The sequence below is a fragment of the Puma concolor genome, chromosome C1 (assembly GCF_028749965.1).
Source record: "Puma concolor isolate L17-30 chromosome C1, mPumCon1.1.hap2, whole genome shotgun sequence".
Classification (NCBI taxonomy): Eukaryota; Metazoa; Chordata; class Mammalia; order Carnivora; family Felidae; genus Puma; species Puma concolor.
The window spans coordinates 48,849,196-48,874,957 of record NC_141674.1 but is presented as its reverse complement, the minus strand read 5'-3'; the positions used below and the strand labels follow the sequence as shown (position 1 = coordinate 48,874,957).

The following is a 25,762-nucleotide window of genomic DNA, read 5'->3' as shown; positions in this document are numbered from 1 at the left end:
TTTCTTTTTTTTTTCTTCCCTTCCCTTCCCTTCCCTTCTTCCCTTCCCTTCCCTTTCCTTTTCTTTTCTTTCTTATTTTTACTGCTCCTTTGGAACTTATACCCCTGTATCCCTCTTGTTCCCAGTGCAACTGGCAACCACATCAACTATGCTCTGAATATAAAGGCCAATGCCCCGTCTGGGTCTCCCTAAGAGAGGGCATCCCTCCCATATGCCTCATGTGGACCAGCAAACACTGGCGTCGCATCTGAGGGTTATGGCAACCCTGCATGTTGCCATTCTTGTCTTTTATTCCCCACTTCCCTTTCCCCGCTTTTGTTCTCTTGGGCTCCTTTGAAAGCCCCATTTATGTTCTTCACATATGGCAAGTATTTGGGGTCAAAACTAAAAACCTATAATGTGTTCCTCAGCAAAATGATTCGTTAAGCAAGGCTGGCTTCAACTTGAAAGAAAAGGTTTCGGTAGGCAACAAAACAAAACAAAAATCCCACAAACCATTCTGGCCACGCTGTAATTTTTCTTCATGAAAGCAAAATGTACTTATACTTTACATGTGTGCATTAAATAAAGCCTCCTTTCCCAGTGCAAGAAGGTGAGTATTGGAGCCATTAAAATTTTTGTTTTCAAGCTACATATGGTTATAGAAATCCACACACACAGACATTTACATTTTCCTAAAACACTGGCTTTATAGTAGGAACCAGAATTTTCTTAGGAATTAACCCTCTGGCCAGGTGGCCCAAAGAGAACACTGTAGAAACAATATTTGTGGAGTGCCTGTTACTGCCAGGCTCTGTGCTAGGAACTTTACACATAGTTTTCTGATTCCTTACCACTAACCCTAAAAGGTAGGTAGCAGGATTATCGTATTGACCCATGGGGAGAACTGAGGCCTAGGAATTAAGAATCTTGGGGCGCCTGGGTGGCGCAGTCGGTTAAGCGTCCGACTTCAGCCAGGTCACGATCTCGCGGTCCGTGGGTTCGAGCCCCGCTTCAGGCTCTGGGCTGATGGCTCAGAGCCTGGAGCCTGTTTCCGATTCTGTGTCTCCCTCTCTCTCTGCCCCTCCCCCGTTCATGCTCTGTCTCTCTCTGTCCCAAAAAATAAATAAACGTTGAAGAATCTTGCCCAAGATCTTTCAGCTTTTCTATCAAGCTGTCCCTCACTGTTGAGATGCCAGCGGATTCCTAGGGTTCCCATGATCCTTGCCTCATCCGTGTGTGTTTTCCTTTTTCTATAAAGCATGGGGAACCCCGGGTCATGTTGAGTGGGAGAGCAGTTGCTTGAGAGCATGGGACACTCACAGCATGAGCACTGTCACTAAAGAGCAGGTGCTGGGGCAGAGTTCCTCTACAGCTATGATAAGGGGGTGACCCCCAAAGCTCTCCATCGGGACGAATCTGAATTTGAATGCCAGCTCTATCACCTGGGGGACTCTGGACAAGCTGCTCATCCTTTCTGAGCCTTACTTTCTCAGCTGGAATGTGAGGTTAGTGCTGTCTGCCTCTCAGCACTGTAGTTAAGGACTAGAGAGAACATAGAGGAAAATTCTTCATTCCCCTTCCTCCATGTTCCTACCATGCACAGCACTTCTGCTTTGCCAGAGCAGGCCCAGGCCTGCCCTTGTTTCTGAGTCAGTGCTGATCCGCTTTACCAGTTTAAGCCTGTCCGGATGTGGTCCTGACATCATGCCTGGGTCCTACTGTACCCGATTTTTCCTCTGATGTGCTGAGCCCAACTCCCCAATCCTTCTCATCTCTGGCCCAAGTGCTGGCTGGGGTCTAGCGAGCTGAATGAGCTGGACTTGCTCCTGCTGCTTGACTGGACACACATACCCACCTTCAACCTGGACCATGTCCAAAATGTCAATATCCTTTGGATAGCATTGAATGCCACTGTAGAGCTGGCCTTCACAAGTGGGTAGGGTCATCCTACTCGGTAATTTTTATAATATTCTGAGCAATTACCAGGCCCTGCAAAAAAATAGGCATGGTCCAGGCAGTTAACCTAAGTGCTTTACATATATCATCTCATTTAATCCTTATGTAATCCTGGAAAGTAGGTACTATGAATATCTGCATTTTGAAAATAAGGAAACTGAAGCTTAGGAAGGTTAAGGGTCTTTCTCCAGTGACACAGCTAATAAGAGGGAAAGCCAGGCCCAGAATCCCGAGCCAGGGCTCAAAGCCATTATACCATGTTCCTTTCCATCCTACCTGTCAACCCTCTGCTGCTTCTTCCTTTTCCGGGTGTTTGATGCACTCCACGGCAGCAGGTGCCCCCTCCCCCCTTTTTTTAATGTTTATTTTTGAGAGAGAGAAAGACAGAGTGTGAGTGGGGGAGGGGCACAGAAAGGGAGGCACAGAATCCAGAGCAGGCTTCAGGCTCCGAGCTGCCAGCACAGAGCCCGAGGCGGGGCTCAAACCCATGAAGTGTAAGATCGTGACCAGAGTGAAGTCAGGCACTTAACCGACTGAGCCACCCAGCTGCTCCAGCAGGTGCCCTTTTTATTGCAGTACCTCTTACATTGTAGTCACTTGTCTCTATCTCTCATTAAATGGGGAGATCTGGGCCATACTTTATTTACCCCTGTGCTTGAGTGCTTTGCACAGTACCTGGCACAGAGTAAGAACTTCAAGATGTTTGTTGACAGACTGGAAGTCCTAACCTCAGCAATCAGGCAACCAAAAGAAATAAAAGGCAAGGAAGAATGATTGGCAAAGGAAGATCATTGGCAAGGAAGAAATCAAACTTTCACTCTTCGCAGACGACATGATATTCTATGTGGAAAACCTGAAAGACTCCACAAAAAAACTGCGAGGATTGATATGTGAATTCAGAAAAGTCGCAGGATATAAAATCAATGTCTACAAATCAGTTGCATTTCTATACACCAATAATGAAGCAGCAGAAAGAGAAATCAAGGAATAGATCCCATTTACAATTGCACCAAAAATCATAAAATAACTAGGAATAAACCTAACCAGAGGTGAAAGATCTATATGCTGAAAACTAAGAAAGCTTATGAAAGAAACTGAAAAAGACATAAAGAAATGGAAAAACATTCCCTGTTCATGGACAGGAAGAACAAATATTGTTAAAATGTTGATAGTCCCCAAAGCAATCTACACATTCAATGCAATCCCTTTCAAAATACCAGCAGCATTCTTTGCAGAGCTAGAACAAACAATTCTAAAATGTGTATGGAACCAGAAAAGACCCTGTACAATCAAAGAAATGTTGAAGAAGGAAAGCAAAGTGGGAGGCATCACAATTCTGGACTTCAAGCCATATTACAAAGCTGTAATCATTAAGACAGTATGATACTGGCACAAAAACAAACACATAGATCAATGAAAAGAATAGAGAACCCAGAAATGCACCCACAAATGTATGGCCAACTAATCTTTGGCAAAGCAGGAAAAAAATATCCAGTGGAAAAAAAGACAGTCTCTTTAGCAAAATGGTGTTGGGAAAACTGGACAGAGACATGGAGAAGAATGAACCTGGACCACTTTCTTACACCATACACAAAAATAAACTCAAAATGGATGAAAGACCTAAATGTTGAACAGGAAACCATCACAATCCTAGAGGAGAAAATAGGCAACAACCTCTTTAACCGCAGCCACAGGAACTTCTTACTAGACATGTCTCGGAAGGCAAGGAAAACAAAAGCAAAAACAAACTATTGGGACCTCATCAAGATAAAAGCATCTGCACAGTGAAGGGAACAATCAACAAAATTAAAAGGCCACTGATGGAATGGAGAAGATACTTGCAAATGGCATATCAGATAAAGAGTTAGTATCCAAAGTCTAGAAAGAACTTACCAAACTCAATAGCCAAAAAACAAATAACCCAGTGAAGAAATGGGTAGAAGGCATGAATAGACATTTTGCCAAAGAAGACACCCAGATGGCTCACAGACAGAAAATGCTCAACATCACTCATCATCAGGGAAATACAAATCAAACCATGAGACATCCCCTCACACCTGTCAGAATGGCTAAAATGAACAACTTAGGAAACAGCAGATGTTGGCGAGGATGTGGAGAAAGGGGAATTCTTTTGCCTTGCTGGTGGGAATGCAAACTGGTGCAGCCACTCTGGAAAACAGTATGGAGGTTCCTCAAAAAAATTAAAAATAGAGCTACCCTATGACCCAGAAATTGCACTACTAGGTATTTATCCAAAAGATACAAAGATGCTAATTCAAAGGGGCACATGTCCCTGTAAACAATCTTTAGAGCAGCACTGTCAACAATAGCCAAATTGTGGAAAGAGCCCAATATCCATCGACTGACGGAATGGATAAAGATGTGGTATACATATACAATGGAGTATTACTTGGTGATCAAACCCTGCCATTTGCAACAACATGGGTGGAACTAGAATGTATTATGCTAAAAGAAATGAGTCAGTCAGACAAAGACAGATATCATATGATTTCACTCACATGTGGAATTTAAGAAACACAACAGATGAACATAAGGGAAGGGAAGGAAAAATAAGATAAAAACAGAGAGGGAGGCAAACCATAAGAGACTCTTAAATACAGAGAACAAACTGAGGGTTGCTGGAAGGGAGGTGGGTGGGTGGATGAGCTAAAATGGATGATGGGTATTAAGGAGGGCACTTGTTGGGATGAGCACTGGGTGTTACATGAAAGTGATGAATCACTAAATTCTACTCCTGAAACCATTATTACACTGCGTGTCAACTAACTTGGATTTAAATTAAAAAAAAATAAAATGATGTTTATGGACTGACCTGTAGTGACTTTTCTTCCCTACCTGCTGAAGTCTACGTGTCCTCTATCCAAACTCATCTGAATTATGGCGGCTCTAGAGCCAACATTAGTGGTTACTCTTGGGTCTGGAATGTTGTGTGTGAGTGTGTATACGTACAAATGTGTATGTCTATGTGTGTTTATGCATGTGTTATGGTATCAACCTTCTTTTTTTTTTTTCTTCAAATACTTGTCTCCATTGAAAGCTTTTATAGTCTTTATGTTTTTTTTTAGTTTCCTTTAATCTGGAAACTTTACACAGCCTTTCTTTGTCTTTATGACACAGGCATTTTTGAAGAATATAGTCCATTAAAAAATAGAATGCTGCCCATTTTGGGTTTGTCTGATGTTTTTTTTATGATTAGATTCAGGCTATGCATTCCCAGCCAGACTGATGCTGTGACCTCAGGCTAGCACATCTAGAGGCACGTGATGTCCATCTACCCATATGAAGTTCATTTTCATCCCCCAATCAAGATGCTGTCCCATTTCTTCCCTGTGTAGTTAATGTTGTTTCTCCTCTTGTAAGTACTAAACAATCTGGGAGGAGACATTTTAAGACCACGCATACATCCTGCCACTTGTTAAAATTCCCTCCTGGATCCACTGATGATTCCTACCAGTACCTATTTTTAACATGGTAATTGCAAGATGAGGATTCTGTCATTAAATGCAGTATCTGACTCTAGATTGGATCCTACACAGGAGGGGCGGGGGGGATGCCATAAAGGACACTGAGTTGTTGACAAAATTGGAATATGAGTGAAAATTAAATAAAAGTGCTATATAAAAAGTCTAAGGAAATTCACTCTCAAATGACTCAAAAATTCACGTGTGTGTATGTACATATACATGTATAAATATGTGTGTGGAAAGAACGTACAATTGGTAAAGCCAATGGGGTGAATATATTAGAGGTAAAAGATGCATGGGTGTTCCTTGCATAATTCCTATTCTTGCAACTTTTCTGTAAGTTTGAAATTATTTCCAAATAAGACGTTAATAATAGGCTTTCAGCCACTCTATAAAATAAACATTAGCTGTCATACCTAAAGCAATGCAAGTCTTTCATTTGATGGCTGACAGTGACTCAACCAGTGCGAGCTTTCCCTGGGCTGAATGGGCTCCAAGGTCTCGTCCCATGGGAGACCCTATAACCTTATGGAAAACTTCTGTCTTTATCGTAGTGTCTGCACAAACTGCTAACTACATCATGGTGGTATTTTGGGATGGAAGACTCTAGTTCTGGTTGCACACGTCTCGGTTGCCTTTATTAAGAGACGATACAGAAATGATAGAGTGATACCAAAAGGGTCTTGAATATAAGACAGAAATCCCTGATGCAGTGATGCAGAACCTTCTGGCACTGGCATCTGCACGCTCTGCTCAGTCTCCTTTCATGATTGCTGCATATTCCTTCTGGTGTTCAACCAGCCTCAGGAATACTTGGTATTTCTTGTCATAGTATCTGTGGGAGAAAAATGAATATGCTGAATGATCTCAGACACAACCGCGATGCAGCTTCCCCTTATATTCAGAAGAACAGGAATATATCCCTTATGGTCATGCAGACGTCTCCCATTTTGTGAATGCTTCTAGCATCCTGAGCAATGGATCAGCATGATTCATCGCTATTATCCCTAACCTACGTGGGGTGTTATTATCCTCATTGTAGAAGGGAAGACATTTGCTCAGAGAGGCGTATCTAAAGTAGGACAGCTAAAGACTGGCGAGGCTGGAATGCAGACTGAGGTCTGTCTGACTTCACAGCCTCCACTATAACATACTAAGAGGCTTAGGCTCAACATAGGCCCCTTCTCACTCCCAGCTTTCATAAATATTTCATTTATGACTAGCCCCAGGTTTGATGACTGGTTTAAAAACCACAGCCCGAAAAGAGAAGAGACTGAACATTTTCATCACCCTTTGTGGATTCCACACCTACATTTCCTTTGCAGACTGCTTTATCTGGGAGTACAATCCTGTGAAAATGTCACTAAGGCCTTCCCTCTAGTTGTGCCCTGCCGTCCAGGCATCCCTGGGTGGATCTTGCCCTCCCATCCTCCTCTCCATCTGGGTCCTGGTAGACTTGTTATCCCTGGACCTGTTAGAATGTGGTGTTGGCCACAAGGCAGCCTTATTTTGAAAGGGATAATAGCAGCTAAGACAAATTATACTTGAACACTTGTAACTTTGTCCTTACTCCTCTTGGTTGGGAGGGGCTGACATGAGGTGGGGTTGACATGGAATTGAGGAAACCAACTTCCTTCCAGAGGACTTCTTTCCTGAGAACTCCTTCCAGAAGAGTTCTTTCCAGAACATTCCAGGATCTACCAAGCCATGTGTGACCCTGGGTAAGTTCCTTAATCAATTTGTGTCTAAATTTCTTTATCTGTAAATGGGAATAATTATAGAATCTACCTCAATAGAGCTGTTAGGTGAATTAAATGAGGCAATGAATGAAAAACACTGAGAATAGTGTCCGGATCTTAGGGTTATCAGTGCCAATTATGGTTACTACATTAAAAAAAATTAATATTCCAACATTATCAATACTCTTGCACTAAGTAGATTCTACTAAAACCCATTCTATGAGCCTCGAAATTTATTAATCATAGAATGATTTTGGGGACAGAAGTTTTCTCCTTCTAACAATACTCTATGACAATTTACCATTAAATACTTCTTATATTATATGAGATGGATATCTCCATTCTGGAATATCAAACCTGTTTGAAGGGAGTTTGGGTCAATAACCTTCTCATATACTTGAAGATTTTCAATTTTTATTTTTTATTTTGTTTTTTAAATATTTATTTTTGAGAGAGAGTCTGAGCAGGGGAGGGGCAGAGAGAGAGAGGGGGACAGAGGATCCCACGTGGGCTCTGCACCGACAGCAGAGAGCCCGACGTGGGGTTCAAACTCATGAACCATGAGATCATTACCTGAGCCAAAGTCGGACACTTAACCAACTGAACCACCCAGGTGCCCTGAAGATTTTCAATTTTAATCCTGACAACTTTGCAGCAACTTTGTTCATTGGTCTTATTCTTTGCCCAGTGGAAGAATTATTGGCTTCACAGGCAGAGAAGTCTGGGTGACTTTGGGCAACTTTAAAAAAATTTTTTTCTTTTTGTTATTTTAGAGAGAGAGAAAAAGAGCGTGAGCGGGGAAAGGGGCAGAGAGAAAGAGAGAGAGAATCTTAAGCAAACTCCAGGCTCAGTGCAGAGCCTGATGTAGGGCTTGATCCCATGACCCTGGGATCATGACCTGAGCCAAAATTAAGAGTCAGACACTCAGCCAACCAAGCCACCCAGGTGCCCCTGGACAACTTCTTTAAATGGTGTCTCCGTTTCCCTGCCGTAAGAGGGATGATAGCCGTACCTCCGTCACAGATTGACTGAATTTTAGACATGAAATATTCTGTGAGCTGTCAAGTGTTCACAAGTAGGGATTAATGTTGTTCTTATATCCTTCCATTATCCTGGAACACCAAAAGATGGATAGACTATATTTTTCCTTTTTTTACACATGGGAAGCTGAGGTCCAAGGCACATTTTCCCCCCGTGCTTTTTCCTTTTCTCAAAAAATGTTTTATTGTAAAATACACATAACATGAAATTTAGCCATTTTTAAGTATACACCGCAGTGGCATTAAATACACTCACACTGCTGTGCAACCATCACCATTCCATCCACAGCTCTGTCTTCAGCTTGCAAAATTAAAACTCTGTGCCCATGAAACACCAACTCCTCCTTCTCCCCCTTCCTGCAGCCCATGGCAACCACCATTCCACTTTCTCTATGAATTTGACTCTATGTACTTCATATAAGTGCAACCCTATAATATTTGTCCTTTTGTGACTGGCTTTTTTCACTTAGCATCATGCCCTCAAGGTTCATCCATGTTGTGACCCTGGGTAAGTTGTTTAATCCATTTGTGTCTAAATTTCTTTATCTGTAAGTGGGACTGACACATGTTGTGGCATGTGTCAAAATGTCCTTCCTTTTTAGGGCTGAATAATATTCCACTGTATGTATGTACTTTTCTTTAGCCATTCACCCGCCACTGGCTACATGGATTGCTTCCGCATTTTAGCCACTGTGAACAATGCTGCTATGAGCATGTGAGTAGAAATTTCTGTTTGAGATGCTGATTTCAGTCCTTTTGGGTACATACCCAGAAGTGGAATTTCTGGATCATATGGTAATTCTATTTTTAGCTTTTGAGGAACCACCACAGTGGCTGCATCGTGTCATGCTTCTCCCAATGGTGTACAAGGGATCCAATTTCTCCGTATCCTTATTGACACTTGTTATTTTCTCTTTTTTCATGGTAATCATCCTAATGGGTGTAAGGTGGTATCTCACTGTAGGTTTTGATTTGCATTTCCCTAATTATTAGCAATGTTGAACATCTCCTCATGTGCTTATTGGCCATTTGTATGTAATCTTTAGAGGGATATCTACCCACGATCGGTGCCCACTTTTGATTTGGGTTGTTGTTGTTGTTGAGTCTTTTTTTTTTTTAGTTTTTTTTTAACGTTCATTCATTTTTTTGAGAGACAGAGACACAGTGTGAATGGGGGAGGGGCAGAGAGAAGGAGACACAGACTGTGAAGCAGGCTCCAGGCTCTGAGCTGTCAGCACAGAGCCCAAGGCAGGGCTTGAACCCACGAACCGTGGGATCATGACCTGAACTGAAGTCGGACGCTTAACCGACTGAGCCATCCAGGCGCCCCTATTGTTGTTGAGTCTTAAGAGTACTCTGTATATTCTACGTATTAATCCTTTATTAGATATATGATACACAAATATTTTCTCCTATTTTGCAGATTTCCTGTTTACTCTGTTGATCCTTCTCTTTGAAGCACGGTTTTTTTTTTTTTCCCCAGGGCACTTTTAAGTGACTACGTTTACAGATAAATTTGGTCTGGGTAGAAGGATGAGATTGAGGATCTTTCTGAAAAAAGCATATTGAACCAGAGTCACTAGATTATGCTCTCTGTGGTCCTAAATTTTAAAATCAGCTGAATTTCCTCTCTTCTTATTCTCCCCACACTCAGTCAGTGGCTTCTGTGGGGCACAAACCTAAGTAAACGTCTCGTACAGATAGTAATGTGACTTGAGGTACTGAGGAGATGCTGAAGTCTTTCATAAGGAAGTGTTAGCTTTCTACTTGCAAACCTTGGGCTGCCTGTAGATGGTGCTAGAGCACCACATGTGCTGCCTCCCCAGAGGAGGGCTCCCAGCTGACAAGCTAAGGATGCTTTTCAAAAGAACATGTGGATTTACTGAAAGAACTTAAAAATAGACTTCCCTCAAATGTCTTGGGAGGGTCAGAGCAGAGATGAAGAACAAGAATCTTTCTACAAAAGGAGGAAGCTGCTAGCCGATGACTTCCAAGGCCAGTGGGGACTCAGACCTCTCAATGCTCCGGACTTGAGCTCCCCCATGTAAAATGGCCTGCCTCTCTGATTCCAGAATTCAGGGAGGGCTTTATATTCGGAGGGTTAACAATCCAACTCCATGTGGAAACCTGCTTTAAGAAAATTAAAAGGAACTGGATTGCTTTTTCCATGGACATTTCCAACTTTGTTAAATACTGATCATGCTTCTTCAGTGGGATCAGCACCTTTGCCTGTTACAGAGGTGGGATTTGCTTTTATGCTTAACTTCAAATACATCCCTAAAATTATAAAAGCCACTTGGACAACTGTCCTTCCATTTTCATTGTTTTATTTTTTTTGAGAAAGATCTTATTTTTTAAGTAATCTGTACACCCAACGTGGGGCTCAAACTCATGACCCCAAGATCAAGACTCGCATGTTCTCAAACTGAGCCAGCCAGGCACCCCTATCCTTCCATTTTTAAACTCAGTGCCAATGACTTAATATAGGTGTTTTTCATCTGTCACCCAGATGGAAAAGACTTCCGTGTGGCCTCTCTGCTTTTACCCTTGGGTCCTCTAATTCACTCTCTGACAGGGATCTTTCTAAAATCTGCGTCTGGCTAGGTCCTACCGCTGCCTGAAGTTCAGTATCCCCAGTCTGCCCATAGGATGAGGTTTCCATCACGGCCTCAAAGCTCCTTATGAGATGACCCCCTCCACATCCCCCTCTCGCCTATTGTACTTCCTGCCACTCTCCATCTCACACTTTGTATTTCAGAATTCTATGTTGTTTATGGTTATCTAAATATAGCAAGCTGTTCCCACCTTTATAACTTTGCACATGTTATTCCCTCCACTGAGAATGTCCTTTCCTGTCTTGGTCTGTGAGACCATTTCTTTCAAGCATTAAAGACAGTGTAGACTTTGTCTCCTCTCAAAAGCTTTCTCTCACCCCTACAGGGTCACATTCCTTTCTTCCTTGGATTACTTTGTCACCTGGTAATACTTCTATTGTAGAACCTCTCCTTTCGTTCTGAAATGATCTATGTGCACACAGAAGATTATGTCTTATTCCCCTCTAAACCCTGGCCACAGGCAAATTAGCATAATGTGCTGCCTATAGCAGGAGCTCAGTAAAGTAGTATTTTGTGAATTGGGGTTAAAATACTGACCAAGGTCATGTTGTAGTCCCCAATGCCAAGAGATGCAAAGGGTGGAAGGACAGACAGATGCTACTGTGTCCTTTAATGGAAGATGTAAGAGATCCCCCATTTTAGAACAAAAGACCAGACTTGCAGCTAATGACATAGGGAAAAGATTAGTGGTCTGAGAGTTCAGAAGTCTGTATTTGACCCACTGGTCTGGCCCTACCTTGCTCTGTGACTTTAGGTAACAAAGTAATTTCACCTCTTTGGGACTCAGTTGTGTCAACTATTAAATGAAAGAAATGGATTAGAAGCCCCCAAGGTTTATTCTAGCTCTCCAGTTACTTATCCTTGTATGGCCTCATTCCTCAGTATTGTGCATATAAAAAATACAAACTTACCTTTTATCCTCAAGTCTGGGAAACACGACTTTCCCAACTTTGCTCATTCTAGACATTGCCTCCTGTCAAATGGAAAAAAAAGAGCTGAGTTGGCAAGCTAAAATCAAAGTGATTTGTCATGTGCAAGAACATTCTAATTAGATACCACTCCCCCTTAGGATATTCAGTTGGTCCATTTTTTTTTTTCCAACTTCTCTTTGGTGGTGAGAATAAAACCCAATGAACATTAAAAGTTAAATCTATGACCAAACAGACTGGGCTTAATAAATGACTGAGTACTGAAGGCTTCTGGGCATAACCAACCCCAAAAGGCAAAGCACCTTTAAGACCACCTGTAGAGAGCAGGAAATTATTTTCCCTTCTCATTACCTGGAGAGGAGGGCTTAAGAAGGCAATATAATTAGCGACTAAGTACATTGTTTACTTAAACTCAAGATAACAATAACTGAATGGAACCCACTTTGCACCTGCTCTTCAGGATAACATGTTTAAGACTTCTTCAGTTCAGGGACGCCTGGGTGGCTCAGTAGGTTAACCGTCTGACTCTTGATTTTAGCTCAGGTCATGCTCTCACGGTTCATGGGTTCGAGCCCCATGTCGGGCTCCACACTGGCAGTATGAACCCTGCTTGGGATTCTCTCTCTCTGCCCCTCCCCTGCTCTCTCTTTCTCTCTCAAAATAAATAAATGACTAAAAAAAACAAAAAAAAAGACCTCTTCAGTTCATTGTCAGCTCTTTTTTCCAGCACTCCTTAACACTGTGAGCACAGATGTGAGGCCTGTGGGCTGAGTCTAATTTACTTGAACTCTGGAATATGATTTCAGGACATTCTTGTCTTTACAATGGGGCAACTGGGCAGACGGTGAATTGCAGTGGGTAGGTGGACGTGGCTGATATGTGCAGCATCAAGATCAACCACGGCTTGTGTGGGCTCCATTATAGGAATGAGAGGGTTAGGTTTCCTTGGGCAGTCTCCCAACGCTGGTAAGGTGATGGAAAAGTTAGGGGGAATGGAATGAACCCAAACTCTGGAGTCCAACAGACTCGACCAGGGAGACGGCAGGCAATGGCATGACACATCTCCTCAAATAGTCCTGCCTTAGGAACAGTTATGGAACTCTTATTGTTGAGGATATAGTGATTCTGGGGTAACGTACGTACAACTTCTTATTCCACATATCTATTAATTACTCACTATGTACCAGGCATTGTGCTAGATTTGCACGTGACATACCCTTTGTCCTGGGGAAACTTACATAGTAGCAGGGGAAGAAATAATTTATATATTATTTCTATGCATTTATTTACATTTATATAAATTATTGTATTATATATTTTATTTACCACTGATTCGTTTCTGGTATGCCATGTACTTACCACTTTATGTACACCTTATCTTCCCTCCCACTCCTTGCCCTAACCAGAATGCAAGCCACATGAGGCCAGAAGCTCTGTCTACTTACTGCTTACTCAGCACCTAGAATATTCATAAAATAAACCAAGCCCCTTCTATGTACCAAGCGCAGCATTCAACATGCACAGGAAACAGATATGAAGATCGCATGGGCCTTTTAATCAAGGAGCTCACCAGAGAATGGAAGAGACATTTACTGCGATCAAAATAGAGTGTGATAAACACTTTGCTAGAAGTAGATAAACTTCTTCTCTGTAGTTATTTGAGGGTTAGGAAAGTTGATACTTTTTCATCTGCTAATCACTTACATATATGTCTTCTACCCTGGCTAGGATGCTCTACCAACTCTTCCCCAAGGATGACATGAACATTCTGAGAGTTATCTGGTTATCTAGATAAATCCTCAATGGATTTAAAAGGGCCGACTAGGAAATAAGAGATGCTGAGGTCAGCAAGCACAGTGATGACAAAAGAAAATGGCAGTCATAAGAAAGGGGGAGATTTTCTAAATTACGAAAAATTACTGAAAAGGAAACCATGATTAGAAGAACTTAAAAAGGACAATCTGGGGCCATTTTGTGGAGGGACAAACATTCAAACACATTTTAGTGAGACTGCTGCCATTCCACTCCACAAGGATATTTTAAGAGCTCCGCTCACTCCGTATTTTCCTTCATAGACTAAGTTCTGGTTCCTTTAAAGTAAGCCCCGTATCTTGTGAAGATGGCCTCAGCAATCTCCATTGCCAACTCTCTTGTTCTGTCCTCACTTCTTCTTTCAGAGTAGTGCTCTGCAGTCCTTCCAGAGTGGATTCTGCCTCCTCTTGCTCTTTGGAATCCTGAAAATGCCCTCAGGAAATACTCCTCTTGGTTGACCTCGAGCCTTGGACTTGAGAGGACATTCCAGAACTGCCTTCATGGGTGGGACCCAGGAAATTTGTATTATAAAGGGTGCTCCATAAATGTCCTTTCCTTTCCCAGGGAAACAGTTGTGTGGACAAATGGTACACACCAGGGCTTTCTTCCCTTCTTCACATTACCTTTGCCTGTTTTTAAAATAAATTAGTGAGGGGGGCGCCTGGGTGACTCAGTCGGTTAAGCATCCGGCTCCTGATTTCGGCTCAGGTCACAGTTTGTGAGATCAAGCCCCGCGTGGGCTCTGGGCCGACAGCGCAGAACTTGCTTGGGATTCTCTCTCTCCCTCTGTCTCTGCCCCTCTCCTGCTTGCGCACATGCACTCTCTCTCTTTCTCTTAAAACAAATAAGCTTCAAAAATAAAATAAAATTAATTAATTATTGAGAAACAAACACCAGCTGCAGAGAGCTCAGAGATCACCAGCTTAGAGATTTTAAAGGTTTAAAAAGAGGGGTTTCTTTAAAAAGTATAGATTTCAACATTAAACTTAGCTCAGGTATTGACTCCACTGAGGAGGTTTTTTCTGACTCATCCCTGTGGCCTACCTCCCACCTAGACTGAATTATTTGCTCCCACAGCAACTTGTGCTACCATCTATCATAGCACTTATGACATGGCACCACAATTTTTTGTTAGCACACCAGCCTCCCTGACTAGACTCTGAGCTCCTTAAGACAGGAACTGTTATAATTATTCCCACCACCAGACTCAGCATCTGGTGTATCGTGCACTCAGGGAATGTCTATGGGATGAATGAACTTAAGGGTCATACACGTGACAGAATGCTCAAATGGAAGTTTTGGCTGAGATCTAAAGTTGACAGATATAAGATACCAAAGTGAGCTGGAAACAGACCACCCTGAAGAATTGGTGGGAAAAAGGAAAAAAAAAAAAAAAAAGGTGGTTGAGGACCCATTAATCAACTCTTAGAACTTTCATCCACATGGAAGGGCAGAGAGTTTTAGGACTGAATCGTTGGATTATTGTGTATGAGGCCTACTTCCAGGGGAGGGGTGAGAGGAGTCCCCCCTTCAGAAGTCAAGAGAGCAGGGCTTCAATGAGAACAACAGGGAACCTGATATGTGTCCCTGAGGTTGTGGGACACAGGGGACGGAGTGAGATGCCCGTCTGGAAGAGGAGGGCTGGTGGGCAGCATCAGTGTAGAAGTGAAGGAGCCAGCACTGGAATCAGCCAGCACTTCCAGAGTCTGTCAGACTCCAAAAGGCATGGCTGGTTCCCATGAACCCTAGGTGGCCCACGTGTGAGAAAGCGGTCATGGATTGTTTCATATCCTGTCCAATGAGGCAGAGCGGGTCTGCATAAAGAAGCTTCAGATGACCCTGCTGGATGTCTAAGGAATGAAGAGTAAACAGTCTATTTGAAGAGTAGCATTAACAAGGACAAGATATTATACGTGAGAAGTTTCCAAAAGTGGGGGATCTCCAAAAAATCTCTACGATGGGAGTGCCTGGGTGGCTCAGTCTATTAGGCGTCCAACTTAGGCTCAGGACATGATCTCACGGGTTGTGAGTTCAAGCCCCCAATCTGTGCTGACAGCACAGAGCCAGCTTTGGATCCTCTGTCCTCCCCTTTCTCTGCCCTTCCCCCACTCGAGCTCTCTCAAAAACAAACATTAAAAAAAATTGAAAAAAAAAAAAATCTCTGATGGAGCCTAGCTACAAACACCTAGTAGGCTAAGGGAGCTGATCACATGAGAACTTTCTACACCCCTGACTTCTCTTCCCTTCCACCCTCTAACTAGGAACAAGAGGAAAAACAAATACGCAGGAGAGGGAATGAGGAAGAGAGAACACTGATCACAGTTATGTCCTGTCATGTGCAGCAGACCCTTGCTGGGGAGTGGGGAGATGTCTTATCTTGGGATAAAAACTCATGTAATGATTATTATATATTCCTTGATATTCTAATTTCTGAATCTGGGCTATGTCTCACAACTTAAGGAGACCATAAAACTTGTATTACCCAAGGCTGGCTGTGTACTTATCTAAGAAAGCAACGGAACTACCAGGGCAGAGAAAAAACTAGCCCCACTGCACAAGTGTTAGGGGGCAGTGGGAGTGAAAAAGATCGTCGTTTCTCATTTCTGTCTCAAGAATCACGTTTGTCCTAAACACGAGTTAGATACGCACAATAAACAGTGGGTGAAAATATATTAGAACCTTAACAGGTTCATGAGCATGGGTGGTAATTTTTTTTCTCTTTTCTAATTTTTCTACAGTGACATCTGTGGATTTGATCATTTAAGGATAAAAAAATACTGCATTCTAAAAAAAAAAAAAAAGTTATGCTTACATAGGCACTCAAAACGACTTGTGCTCCTCTCCCCTGTCTCCTGGGAGGCAGGCCTCATTACGGGTATTGGACCCAATATGGAGAATGCCCAGAGAATCACTGTTGTCATCAGAAACAGCACTGCTGGCTTTTCTAATTTCTCCAAATAACTAACATTAAGCCAAAACCTCAAGAACCCACTGGCTGCAGTAGATCTGGAAATTACCACAGCATAACAATATGAATTTATTATGGGAATGCTGACACGTGCTAAATATAGTCACCCCCCCCCCCCCAATATATTTCTGTTCAAAAGGGTTTGTTTGAAGTTGGCCTCAAAATTCATACTTCTTGTCGGCAGGCAGGAGCTGGACAATCTTAATTTGCAGCACGCTACCCTCTTTGTTTGAGAGTCTAGACAGCACAATGAATGCAGTGACTTTTCTCTTTCCTTTTTGCCCACACAATGAAAGCCTTTTAAAAACAAAATATTTTGTAAAAGCACATTTTAATCACTTCTTTTCTTTCTCTCTATAAGGCAGCGCTATAAATAAACCATGAAAGTTCACATTGGATCGTCACTTCTGAAAGCAAGTGGAGGCTTTCTGTAGGAAAAAATGGGGGCCCTGTACCATGGTCATGAAAGACCGCATTCATGGGGTTTGACCCTTCCCTGCCATGTCAAGGCCGAGATACCAGTCCACACACACTGCTCACCACTTCTCCGGCTGCAGCACTGGCAATCACCAGGCCTGTGTGGGCACAGGACACACCCAGTTCTCATGTGTTATGGCCTGGCTTGGGAGCTAGCAAAGGGCTTTAGGCTACCCTGGGGTGAGTTATCCAGGGAAATTAGGCTGGAAAGAATGGGGCTTTTCAGCACTCACGAAGATGGGCATTCAGTGAGTGGCAGACACACTGATATCAGCCATCGGAGGAATGCAGGAACTGGTACCTTCTCCCCTAGCCAGGGGAGGGAAAACAATGGCTTTAAGAATTTGGGAAGGCTGTCAGATAATCCAGGCCTAGGTACCAAAGGGCACTGCAAGCCTGGCAGTGTCCAGAGTCATGGTCCACAGGGAAGAATAATCAGGATCTAGCCTGGTGAGGGTTCTACTGCACACTCCCCGAAGGCAAGAACCACGGCACTGCAGGGGTCAAGCCTAGCACGGTCCTAGTACTCACAGGGGCTTGGTTAATATTTGCAGAGTCGCTGAATGAAAGGGTGAGGGCTTGCATCACAGGGGCAATGTCAAATCAGGTAAGCCAGTGTTTCTAAAATGGTACACCTGCACTCCAAGGAGTGCACGAAATGATTCATCAGGATTCCAGGAGAACACATTAGAAGTGCCCTTTATACGATTTCTGGTCTAAAGAAATTAGTGGAGCTTTACCAGCATTTAACATGCAGATTGTCAGCAGGGTGGTGAGTTGGTCCACACATCGGAGAGACACGAATCATGTAAGATGTGTGAGGTTTCTTAAAAGAAATATGGGATCTCTACAACACCTAGGGGATGACAGCAGGGTGCTGGCCCGGGGTTCCCAGCATCCAAGGACTTGCTCCGTGTCATCATTTACATGTTCCAGGTTAGTGGCTTTACACGTATTGCCTGGTTTTATTTACACCAACTTTTGCAAAATGGGCAGGTGGCTGAAAAACATTCAGTCAATGAATTAAAGGTAATGGTGAGAATTCAGATCTCAGGGAATAAGAAAATGGTGATACTTTTATTCGGTAGTAGCCTCTTCATGTTAGAATCTAAGAGCAATGAAGACCTGGTCAGGTAAGACAAGACTTGGGAGGAAATCAAAATTATCTAGATATAGATGTACAGGCACATAAAAAATCATCCAGAAATCATCAAAACACTAAAAATCATTAGAAACTCACCCGGCCATAAATATAAAATATACCTTTAGGTATCGCTGCATAGTGTTAGTATGAAAGTGTCATGATAGGCAAGTATTAAAAATATTTTATTTCAGCTATATTTCATCTCCTTTACAGTATACATAATCTACAAGCATAGTAGAACACATCTATGCCTCTGCATCAGTAAGTTTCCATGTGTTAAGAATCCAAGCTCAAATTTTTTTTTTTTTAACTGACCCAAAAAGTGTGGCACCCATTGATTTAGCAGACAACGCCCATTGCCTTATTACTGGTTCAAGCCAACATTTCCCAGGTGCTTACTCTATGCTGCCCACTGTGCTACCAGCTTTATGTAAGGGACGTTTTTAATCCTTAACACGACTTTATGCCATAGATATTGTCATCTATGCCCACTTTATGCATCAAGGAAGTGAGCAAAGTGTAAGAAATCTGCCCAAGGTCATAAAGCCAATATGTAGCTGAGCCAGAATTCAAGCCCCCAGCTCTGACTCTGGACCTTTGCTTAGCCTCACACTCAGACTCAATGCTCCTGTCTTCCCTGTAATGCAAAAAGCCTGGCCCGCAAGTCCCCTAGGCTTGAGCTCCAATCCCATTTCTGCTGCTTATTAATTGTGTGAGCTCCCTGGCTGAAAATGAGTAAGCCGTGTGTGTGTGTGTGTGTGTGTGTGCACTCACGCATGATATGCCAATACAGTACACCATACCTTTTTCCAGAGATGCTGACACATAGCTCTCTGAAATACATGAATCTGCCTTCTTGACGAACTCTGAGTCATTTTACTGGAAAACAAGTTCACATGGTAATGTGTGGGCTGAGGCACATGACCCCTCCATAGAAAAACAGAAAGTATAGCAATGTGATTTTGTTCCTCCAGCAAACATGAAGAAATGGCTAGTTGTTCTTTTATTTATTTTGTTTTGTTTTTCTTTTTTCGTACAGTCATCTTTTGACCTGCACCTGGTATTCTGTGTAACCTCCATGCATTGATGACAACAAAGTCAATTGAGAAGCAAGGAGGGATGAGAGAAAGGAAAGAGTGGGAGAAGACGTAACTATTAATCATGATGTGAAGACTTGCACTTCATTTATAAAGTTCTACCTACCTATATGTCAATACATCCACCTACCTATCTACTCACCACATGGGGTGGTGATTACTTGGGCATATACAGTTTCCAAAATTCATCAAACTGTGTGCTTAAGATCTGTGCATTTCACTTTACATATACTATCTACCAAAGCAAAAACTGTAAAAGGTAAAAGAAACAACACTGCACATGTATATGTGTATTCTTGGAATATTTATATTTAATTTCCAATTATACAATGCCTACCAAAAAGAAATAAGCAAATGCAAATGCCCAGCTCTGAAATCTCGACTCCAAATAGACCTCAATTCAGCCTCCTGATCATAAAGGAGGGGGTGTTCTGCAGGAAATGGAGACGCTCATGTAAAGATTTTGGGGTTTTTGACGTGGGCTTGGGATTGCATCTGGGCTCTGCCAACTCACTAGACGTTTGAACTAAGCCTCAGTTTTCCCATTTGTAAAGTGGGAATAACAATACCTCCTTGCAGCACGGCTGAAAATTCCAGCACCCCACTCTCTGGCCACCGTATCCTAACTAGTCTCCTGACTTCTACTTTGGTGCCCTAAAAGCAGCAGGGCCAGTCCCAGTGATTTGTCAGGGAGGGAAAAGGTAGTGCAGGGATTAAAATGATCGACTGACGATAGCAGACTGCCAGAGTTTGAAGTTGGGCTTTACTACTGACTGGCTAGATTGTCCCAGACAAATGATTTAACTTCTGTACGTCTGTTTCCTCTTCTGACAATGGGGATGGGAATAATACGCCTCTCATCAGACTGCTGTGAGGATCACATGAGGTATTTCAGGCAAAGCACTTAGAATACTACCAGCACACAGTGAATAAACGCTCCACAAATTTTACATATTTATTATCCTACTTGCATGCAAACTCCATGTGGCCGGGGATTTTTATCTGATTCATTTACTGTACTAAGAACTGTGCCTGGCCAGAATAGGTAATCCATAAGTGTTTGCTGAATGAATCAATGAATGAGGTAAGTTAGATTTTGTCTCCTGGGGCTGTTGTCACACACAGTATTTCTGACACCAAATGTGTAGGTTTTTTTCTTCACACCAATCAATTTTCTACCTCTCCGGGCACCAACTGGGTGTCTTAGAATTCAATTTGATTCTGACACTACAGGGGATAGCGTTAGACTCTAGAGGTTTAAGGGCTCAGTCCCCCCACGACTACCTCTGACTCTGGATGCCAGTCACAGGACTCTCCTGTACTTCTGATAGACTGTAAACTGGAGGTTCCCATGACCAGCTATCCCCCTCTTGGATGGATAATTTGCTAGAATGGCTCACAGAAAACCGTTCACTACTATTACTGGTTTATGATAAAGTATGTGATTCTGGAACAGCCAAATACAAGAGATACATAGGCAAGGTTTGAGGGATGGGGGGGGGTGTGGAACTCCCATGCCCTTTGGGGTGTGCCACTCAAAGCTCACCAAACCCTGTTGTTGAGGGGTTTTTATGGAGGTTTCATTACATAGGCTTGATTGATAAAATCACTGGCCACTGACTCAATCAGCCCATGCAGAAGCTGTCTGTGGCCCCTGGCCACCAGCTGCCAGTCATCTCATCAGTATACAAAAGAGAACTCTTTTCATGCCAGAGATTCCAAGGATCTTAGGAGCCGTGTGCCAGGAATCGCGGACAAAGATCAAATCTTTAGTTTTTCCTCTATTAGTCACTCTCACTACTAACGACTGCAATGGACCCCCACTGCTTTTTGAATAAAATTCAAATTCTGCAGAATGGCCCAGAACTTGGAGATCATGCTTGTGCTGTTGCTTCCAACCTTATTTCCTGTCCTCACTCACTGTGCTGATCATGCTGGAAACCACCAGCATCTTCGCTATTGATTGAACATGTCAAACTGGGTCCTGCCTGCTCTTACTCTCCCAAGAACGCCCTTCTCTTGGATCTCTGACTGTCTGGATCTTTCATATGATTTAGGTCCTCTTCAATTTTTTTTTTTTAACGTTTATTTTTCAGAGAGAGAGAGAGAGAGAGAGAGAGAGAGAGTGTAAGCAGGCAAGGGGTACAGAGGGAGACACAGAATCCAAAGCAGGCTCCAGTCTCCAGCTGTCAGCACAGAGCCGACATGGGGCCCAAACCCACAAAGTGGGGCTCAAACCCACAAACCGTGAGATCATGACCCGAGCCGAAGTCGGACACTTAACCCACTAAGCCACCCAGGTCCCCCTAGGTCCTCTTCAAATATAATCTTAAAGAAGCCAGACTTGGCCACTTGGCTGAAATATCCACTTCTCCCAAACATCTTCTATCAGATCATCTCATTTGCTTGTCTTTAAAACCCTTCGTAGCACTTAGCATGACCTGAAATTATTACTGTTAATTTATCTGCATCCTCATTTACTGTCTACCTCTTCCTCTGTGGCCCTCACCTCTACTCCTCCTTCCTGAATTTAAGCTCCATAGAAGCAGGGTCCTTGGCTCTCTTATTCATTGATGTACTCCTAGCTTTTAGCAGGGCATTAGTTAAACGTTTGCTGAACGTATACACTTATTGAATTCCTATTTTAGCAAGGCACTGTGTATATCTTGCCTTATTCGATGCTCACAAACATTCTGAAACAAAAGTCTTATTATCTGAATTTACAACAGAGGCTCATCGAGGTTAAGTGACTTGCCTAAGCTACTAAGTGGCTTAGGCAGGATTTAAAACTTGCTTTAACTCATGAATAATACTAGGCCTATCCCTTGAGGAGCTCACAGTCAGTCAATAGGCAGATCTTCAGGTGAGTTCATGACATTTTATCTTTCCCTGATGACTTTGGGGCTGTGTAAAACTCTAAAAGCTTGCTTTCTCCACTGTCAAAGACAAATTCAATTACAGTCATTCTATTGTGTTTACAAAGGCAGGAAAGTGGATTCATTGATGTATAGAAAGACTGTTCATATTAATTTTGAAACAAACAAAATTACTGCCAGCTGTATGACCCTGAGTAAGCCCTTTCCCCTCCCTGGGACTCCCTTTCCTTATCAGTAAAATGAGGGGGTTGGATTAAATTATCTTTAAAGTCTCGCCAGGTCTGCAATCTGGTGGTTCGATACACATGTCTTTTTTTGATTAACTCTCAGCTGACAAGTAAAGCAGTTACTCCCCGTGGTACATTTTATTAGGGTTTTACTAGGCCCACCCTGAGAAGAAACATACCCACTGTGGTTCTCCAGCAAGGGGCAGCGTCATTCCAAATTCAGTCACAGCAAATATGGCCCAGGGGAGTGTTTCTACAACAGGAAAGACTACCTACCATTGTTGCAATATTCTGAGGGTGGGTCCTAATATATGGCCCGGCTGCTAGGGGGTTGGGTCCAAACATGAATAGGGGAGCAAGTATTCATCCTATTTACCTGAGCTTGACTCGCCTCTTACGGGTTTTCCGAAAGCAAAAATATCAAGCTTCTTACTAAAAGCATCAGACATTGCAGACTTCAAAACTGCAACCCATTACCCATCTAAGAATCTATTATTGGCTGGGGAAAAGGAGTCCTGCCACTTCTGGCTGAGAGCTCTGCAGTGGGCTGGAACTGACATGACAATATCTATAACTCAACAACAGCAACAACAACAACAACAGTAGTAGTAGCTCACATTTATTGAGTACTAACTATGGTCCAGCAATGTATTAAACACTTTACCTGCTTCATATCTCCGCTAGAAATATGAGGAAAACGCACAGCTTTGGAACCTGTACTCTTAACCACTCACTGCAGAACAAAGGCTTCAGTGATACAGAGATCACTGTATCACTGTATCAAATAATTCAAATCCTAGCTCTGCCATTTAGCACTCTGAGTCTCAAGATCCTCATTCTGAAAATGGGAGTTTTAATACTTATTTTATTGGTTTGTTTTGTGGATTAGATGCTTACGCGTACACAGCTATTATTATTATTACTACCACTATTTGCCCATCAGTTGGAACAAACCTTATTTTTCCAGAAGCTTTATTTAAAAATGCCAAGAGGTAACAAGCATATACTTGGGTGCGTGTTTCCGGTTGGTAGAGTGGGTGGGCTCGGGGGCTGTTGGGAGTCAAAACATGGCTCTGCATAATCCTTTCCAGACAATTATTCCTCCATCTACAAGCAAAAAGCTCTGCTCCTCTGAGATTTATACCACCTGATGACAGACATACAATCGTACCTACCTCCTGTGCAGCTCACTGCTGTGACTGCTGGCCTCTTGCCTGCATCCCTATGTTAAATGAAGCTAAGACCTTGATCACCTAGTGTCCCCATCTACCTGGAAATCTGTCACTATCCTGGAACACTGAAACATCTATTTACAAGACCTATCCAATGCTTGAATATTATGGTTTCAAAATGCTCCCAACTCCAGGATGGTTCATCTTTGCTTTACTCCAGCACTCATCCCCACAGCTACACTCTGAAACGTATCATCTACTGGAAATGCTACACTTATGTATATTCCAATGCCCTAACAGCCATTTCCTGGCTTCAACTGCACATCAGTCCAATTTTCTCATTGGTTCCATCCTTCCTACCAAATGTACTCCTTCACCTCATGGTAATTTCCTGATTCTCAACCCCTTCCTTTTCTTTCAATCCACAGACCCTTTCTGGGTCTAATTTCTTCAGTAGTGAGGGTAGAATCTACCATCTATTATATCAAACATGTTGACAAACAGAAATCGCCACAAATACTCTCTTAGTTGCAAAATTCAATTGGTACCTCTAATTCACAAAAATCATTTGGCCAGGATATGCTCTGTTCATGGCTATAAGAAAGAAATCTTGTTTAGGACAGAGCAGCCAATGGGAGATTGCGATTCGAGAAAGTGCAATATCTTTAAAGTTCTCAGGGTCTAAACATCTTAGAAATTTACACTGCCTGCCTCAAAGTTAATTCCATACAGAAAAGATCTTTCTGGCGAACAGATCAGGAACCACAATTAGTAGCAAAGGATCAAAACATGGTGCTATGAATATAGTGCACAATGATTGAGCTATAAAGAATGTTGACTCAATTTCTCTGTGTTTAGGCTGGTAAATATCCAAATTATCTAAGACACAGGGTATCTATCCACACATCCATTCCTCCATACTCTTTAAAGCTCCCTGTGTTGGATATCCAACTTTCCTAGGCCAAAGTCATATTAAAGGTGGGTTCTGGATACCCTGGTTTAGCCTCTGTGGCTGGCCTTTGACCGTCTGCAGTACAGGAGTCCCTCTGGCAAAGACAGAATTCATTTCAAACCAACTTCAGGAGGGAAGAGACAGGAGAGAGGATCTATCAAAAGCCAGGAGTTCAGGTGGCCAGGGTGGGGGGACACCAAAAGACCAAAGTAAGAGACAGGCTGGAGGGAAACAGGGAGGCCAGTAAGGTAGGGAGGAAGCAGAAACCAGAAAGAGAGTGCAAGGTGTGGAATGCAAGTCCTGGATAAATTGTGGTATCCTTTTAATTTGGTCTATAAGCTTTTCTTTGTTCCCAATGCCCTAAGGTTTCCCACTATTTTAGCACCTATCACACAGCAGGATACACATCTATTTACTTATACGTCTCCCCAACTGGACTATAAGATCTAAGAGGACAGAGGCCATCAATTTTTATCAGTACTCCTAATAACTGATATAAAGTAACTCTTCAGTAAATGCATGTTGAGAGAATGAAAAAATGAATGAGTACATGGATTAATGAAACAATGAATGAATCAGGAGGAATCTATACAGCAACTTTGGGATCTCCCTCAGTTGAACTTTTCTGGTTATTTTCTAACTGCCAGTTCAGCATATTCTTCATTGTCGGATGTCACAATTAAGGTTATGGTTATGGGCTCTGAACCAACTAGATTGGAACCTTGGCTCTTCTAACTGAATGGCCAATTTACGAACCTCTTTGTGCCTCAGTTGACCCATCAGCAAAGTAGAAATAATAGAAATAATTACTCATAGAGTTACTGAGATAAAAAAGAAAATGCATGCAAAGCATTTAAATTAGTACTTGGCACAACGTAATAGCTTAAAAATTGGGGTTATTTTTATTCTTTTTTAAAAAAACTTTGTAATGTTTATTTATTTCTGAGACAGAGACAGAGCATGAGTGGGGGAGGGACAGAAAGAGAGGGAGACACAGAATCCGAAGCAGGCTCCAGGCTCCGAGCTGTCAGCACAGAGCCTGACGTGGGGCTCAAACTCACAAACCGTGAGATCATGACCTGAGCTGAAGTTGGACGCTCAACCGACTGAGCCACCCAGGTGCCCCTAGGGTTATTTTTATTCTTATAATTATTATATCCATCTCCACCCCCACACTTCATAAGACCCTGCAATATTTTCTTGCGTGCTACTATTTAAAGACAGCACTTCCTAATCTTCTGCTACATGTGATATGCTGCCTGGGCCAGAGAGTGATAAAGAGTATGGAACG

At 42.5% G+C, this 25,762-nt stretch overlaps 1 protein-coding gene across 12 annotated transcripts in view; it reads right to left on the bottom strand.

The window, feature by feature from the left end:
- Nucleotides 1-6,039: 6,039 nt before the first annotated feature.
- FGGY (FGGY carbohydrate kinase domain containing) overlaps nucleotides 6,040-25,762 on the bottom strand; it is a 420,763-nt gene continuing 401,040 nt past the window's right edge. For all 12 annotated transcript variants that reach the window (XM_025912763.2, XM_086717131.1, XM_086717132.1 and 9 more), the window contains 2 exons: nucleotides 11,729-11,790; nucleotides 6,040-6,258 (listed from right to left, as the gene is read on the bottom strand). In XM_025912763.2, the coding sequence (XP_025768548.1) occupies nucleotides 6,177-6,258; nucleotides 11,729-11,790 (144 nt within the window). In that variant the 3' untranslated portion in view covers nucleotides 6,040-6,176. The remainder of the gene's footprint in view (nucleotides 6,259-11,728; nucleotides 11,791-25,762) is intronic.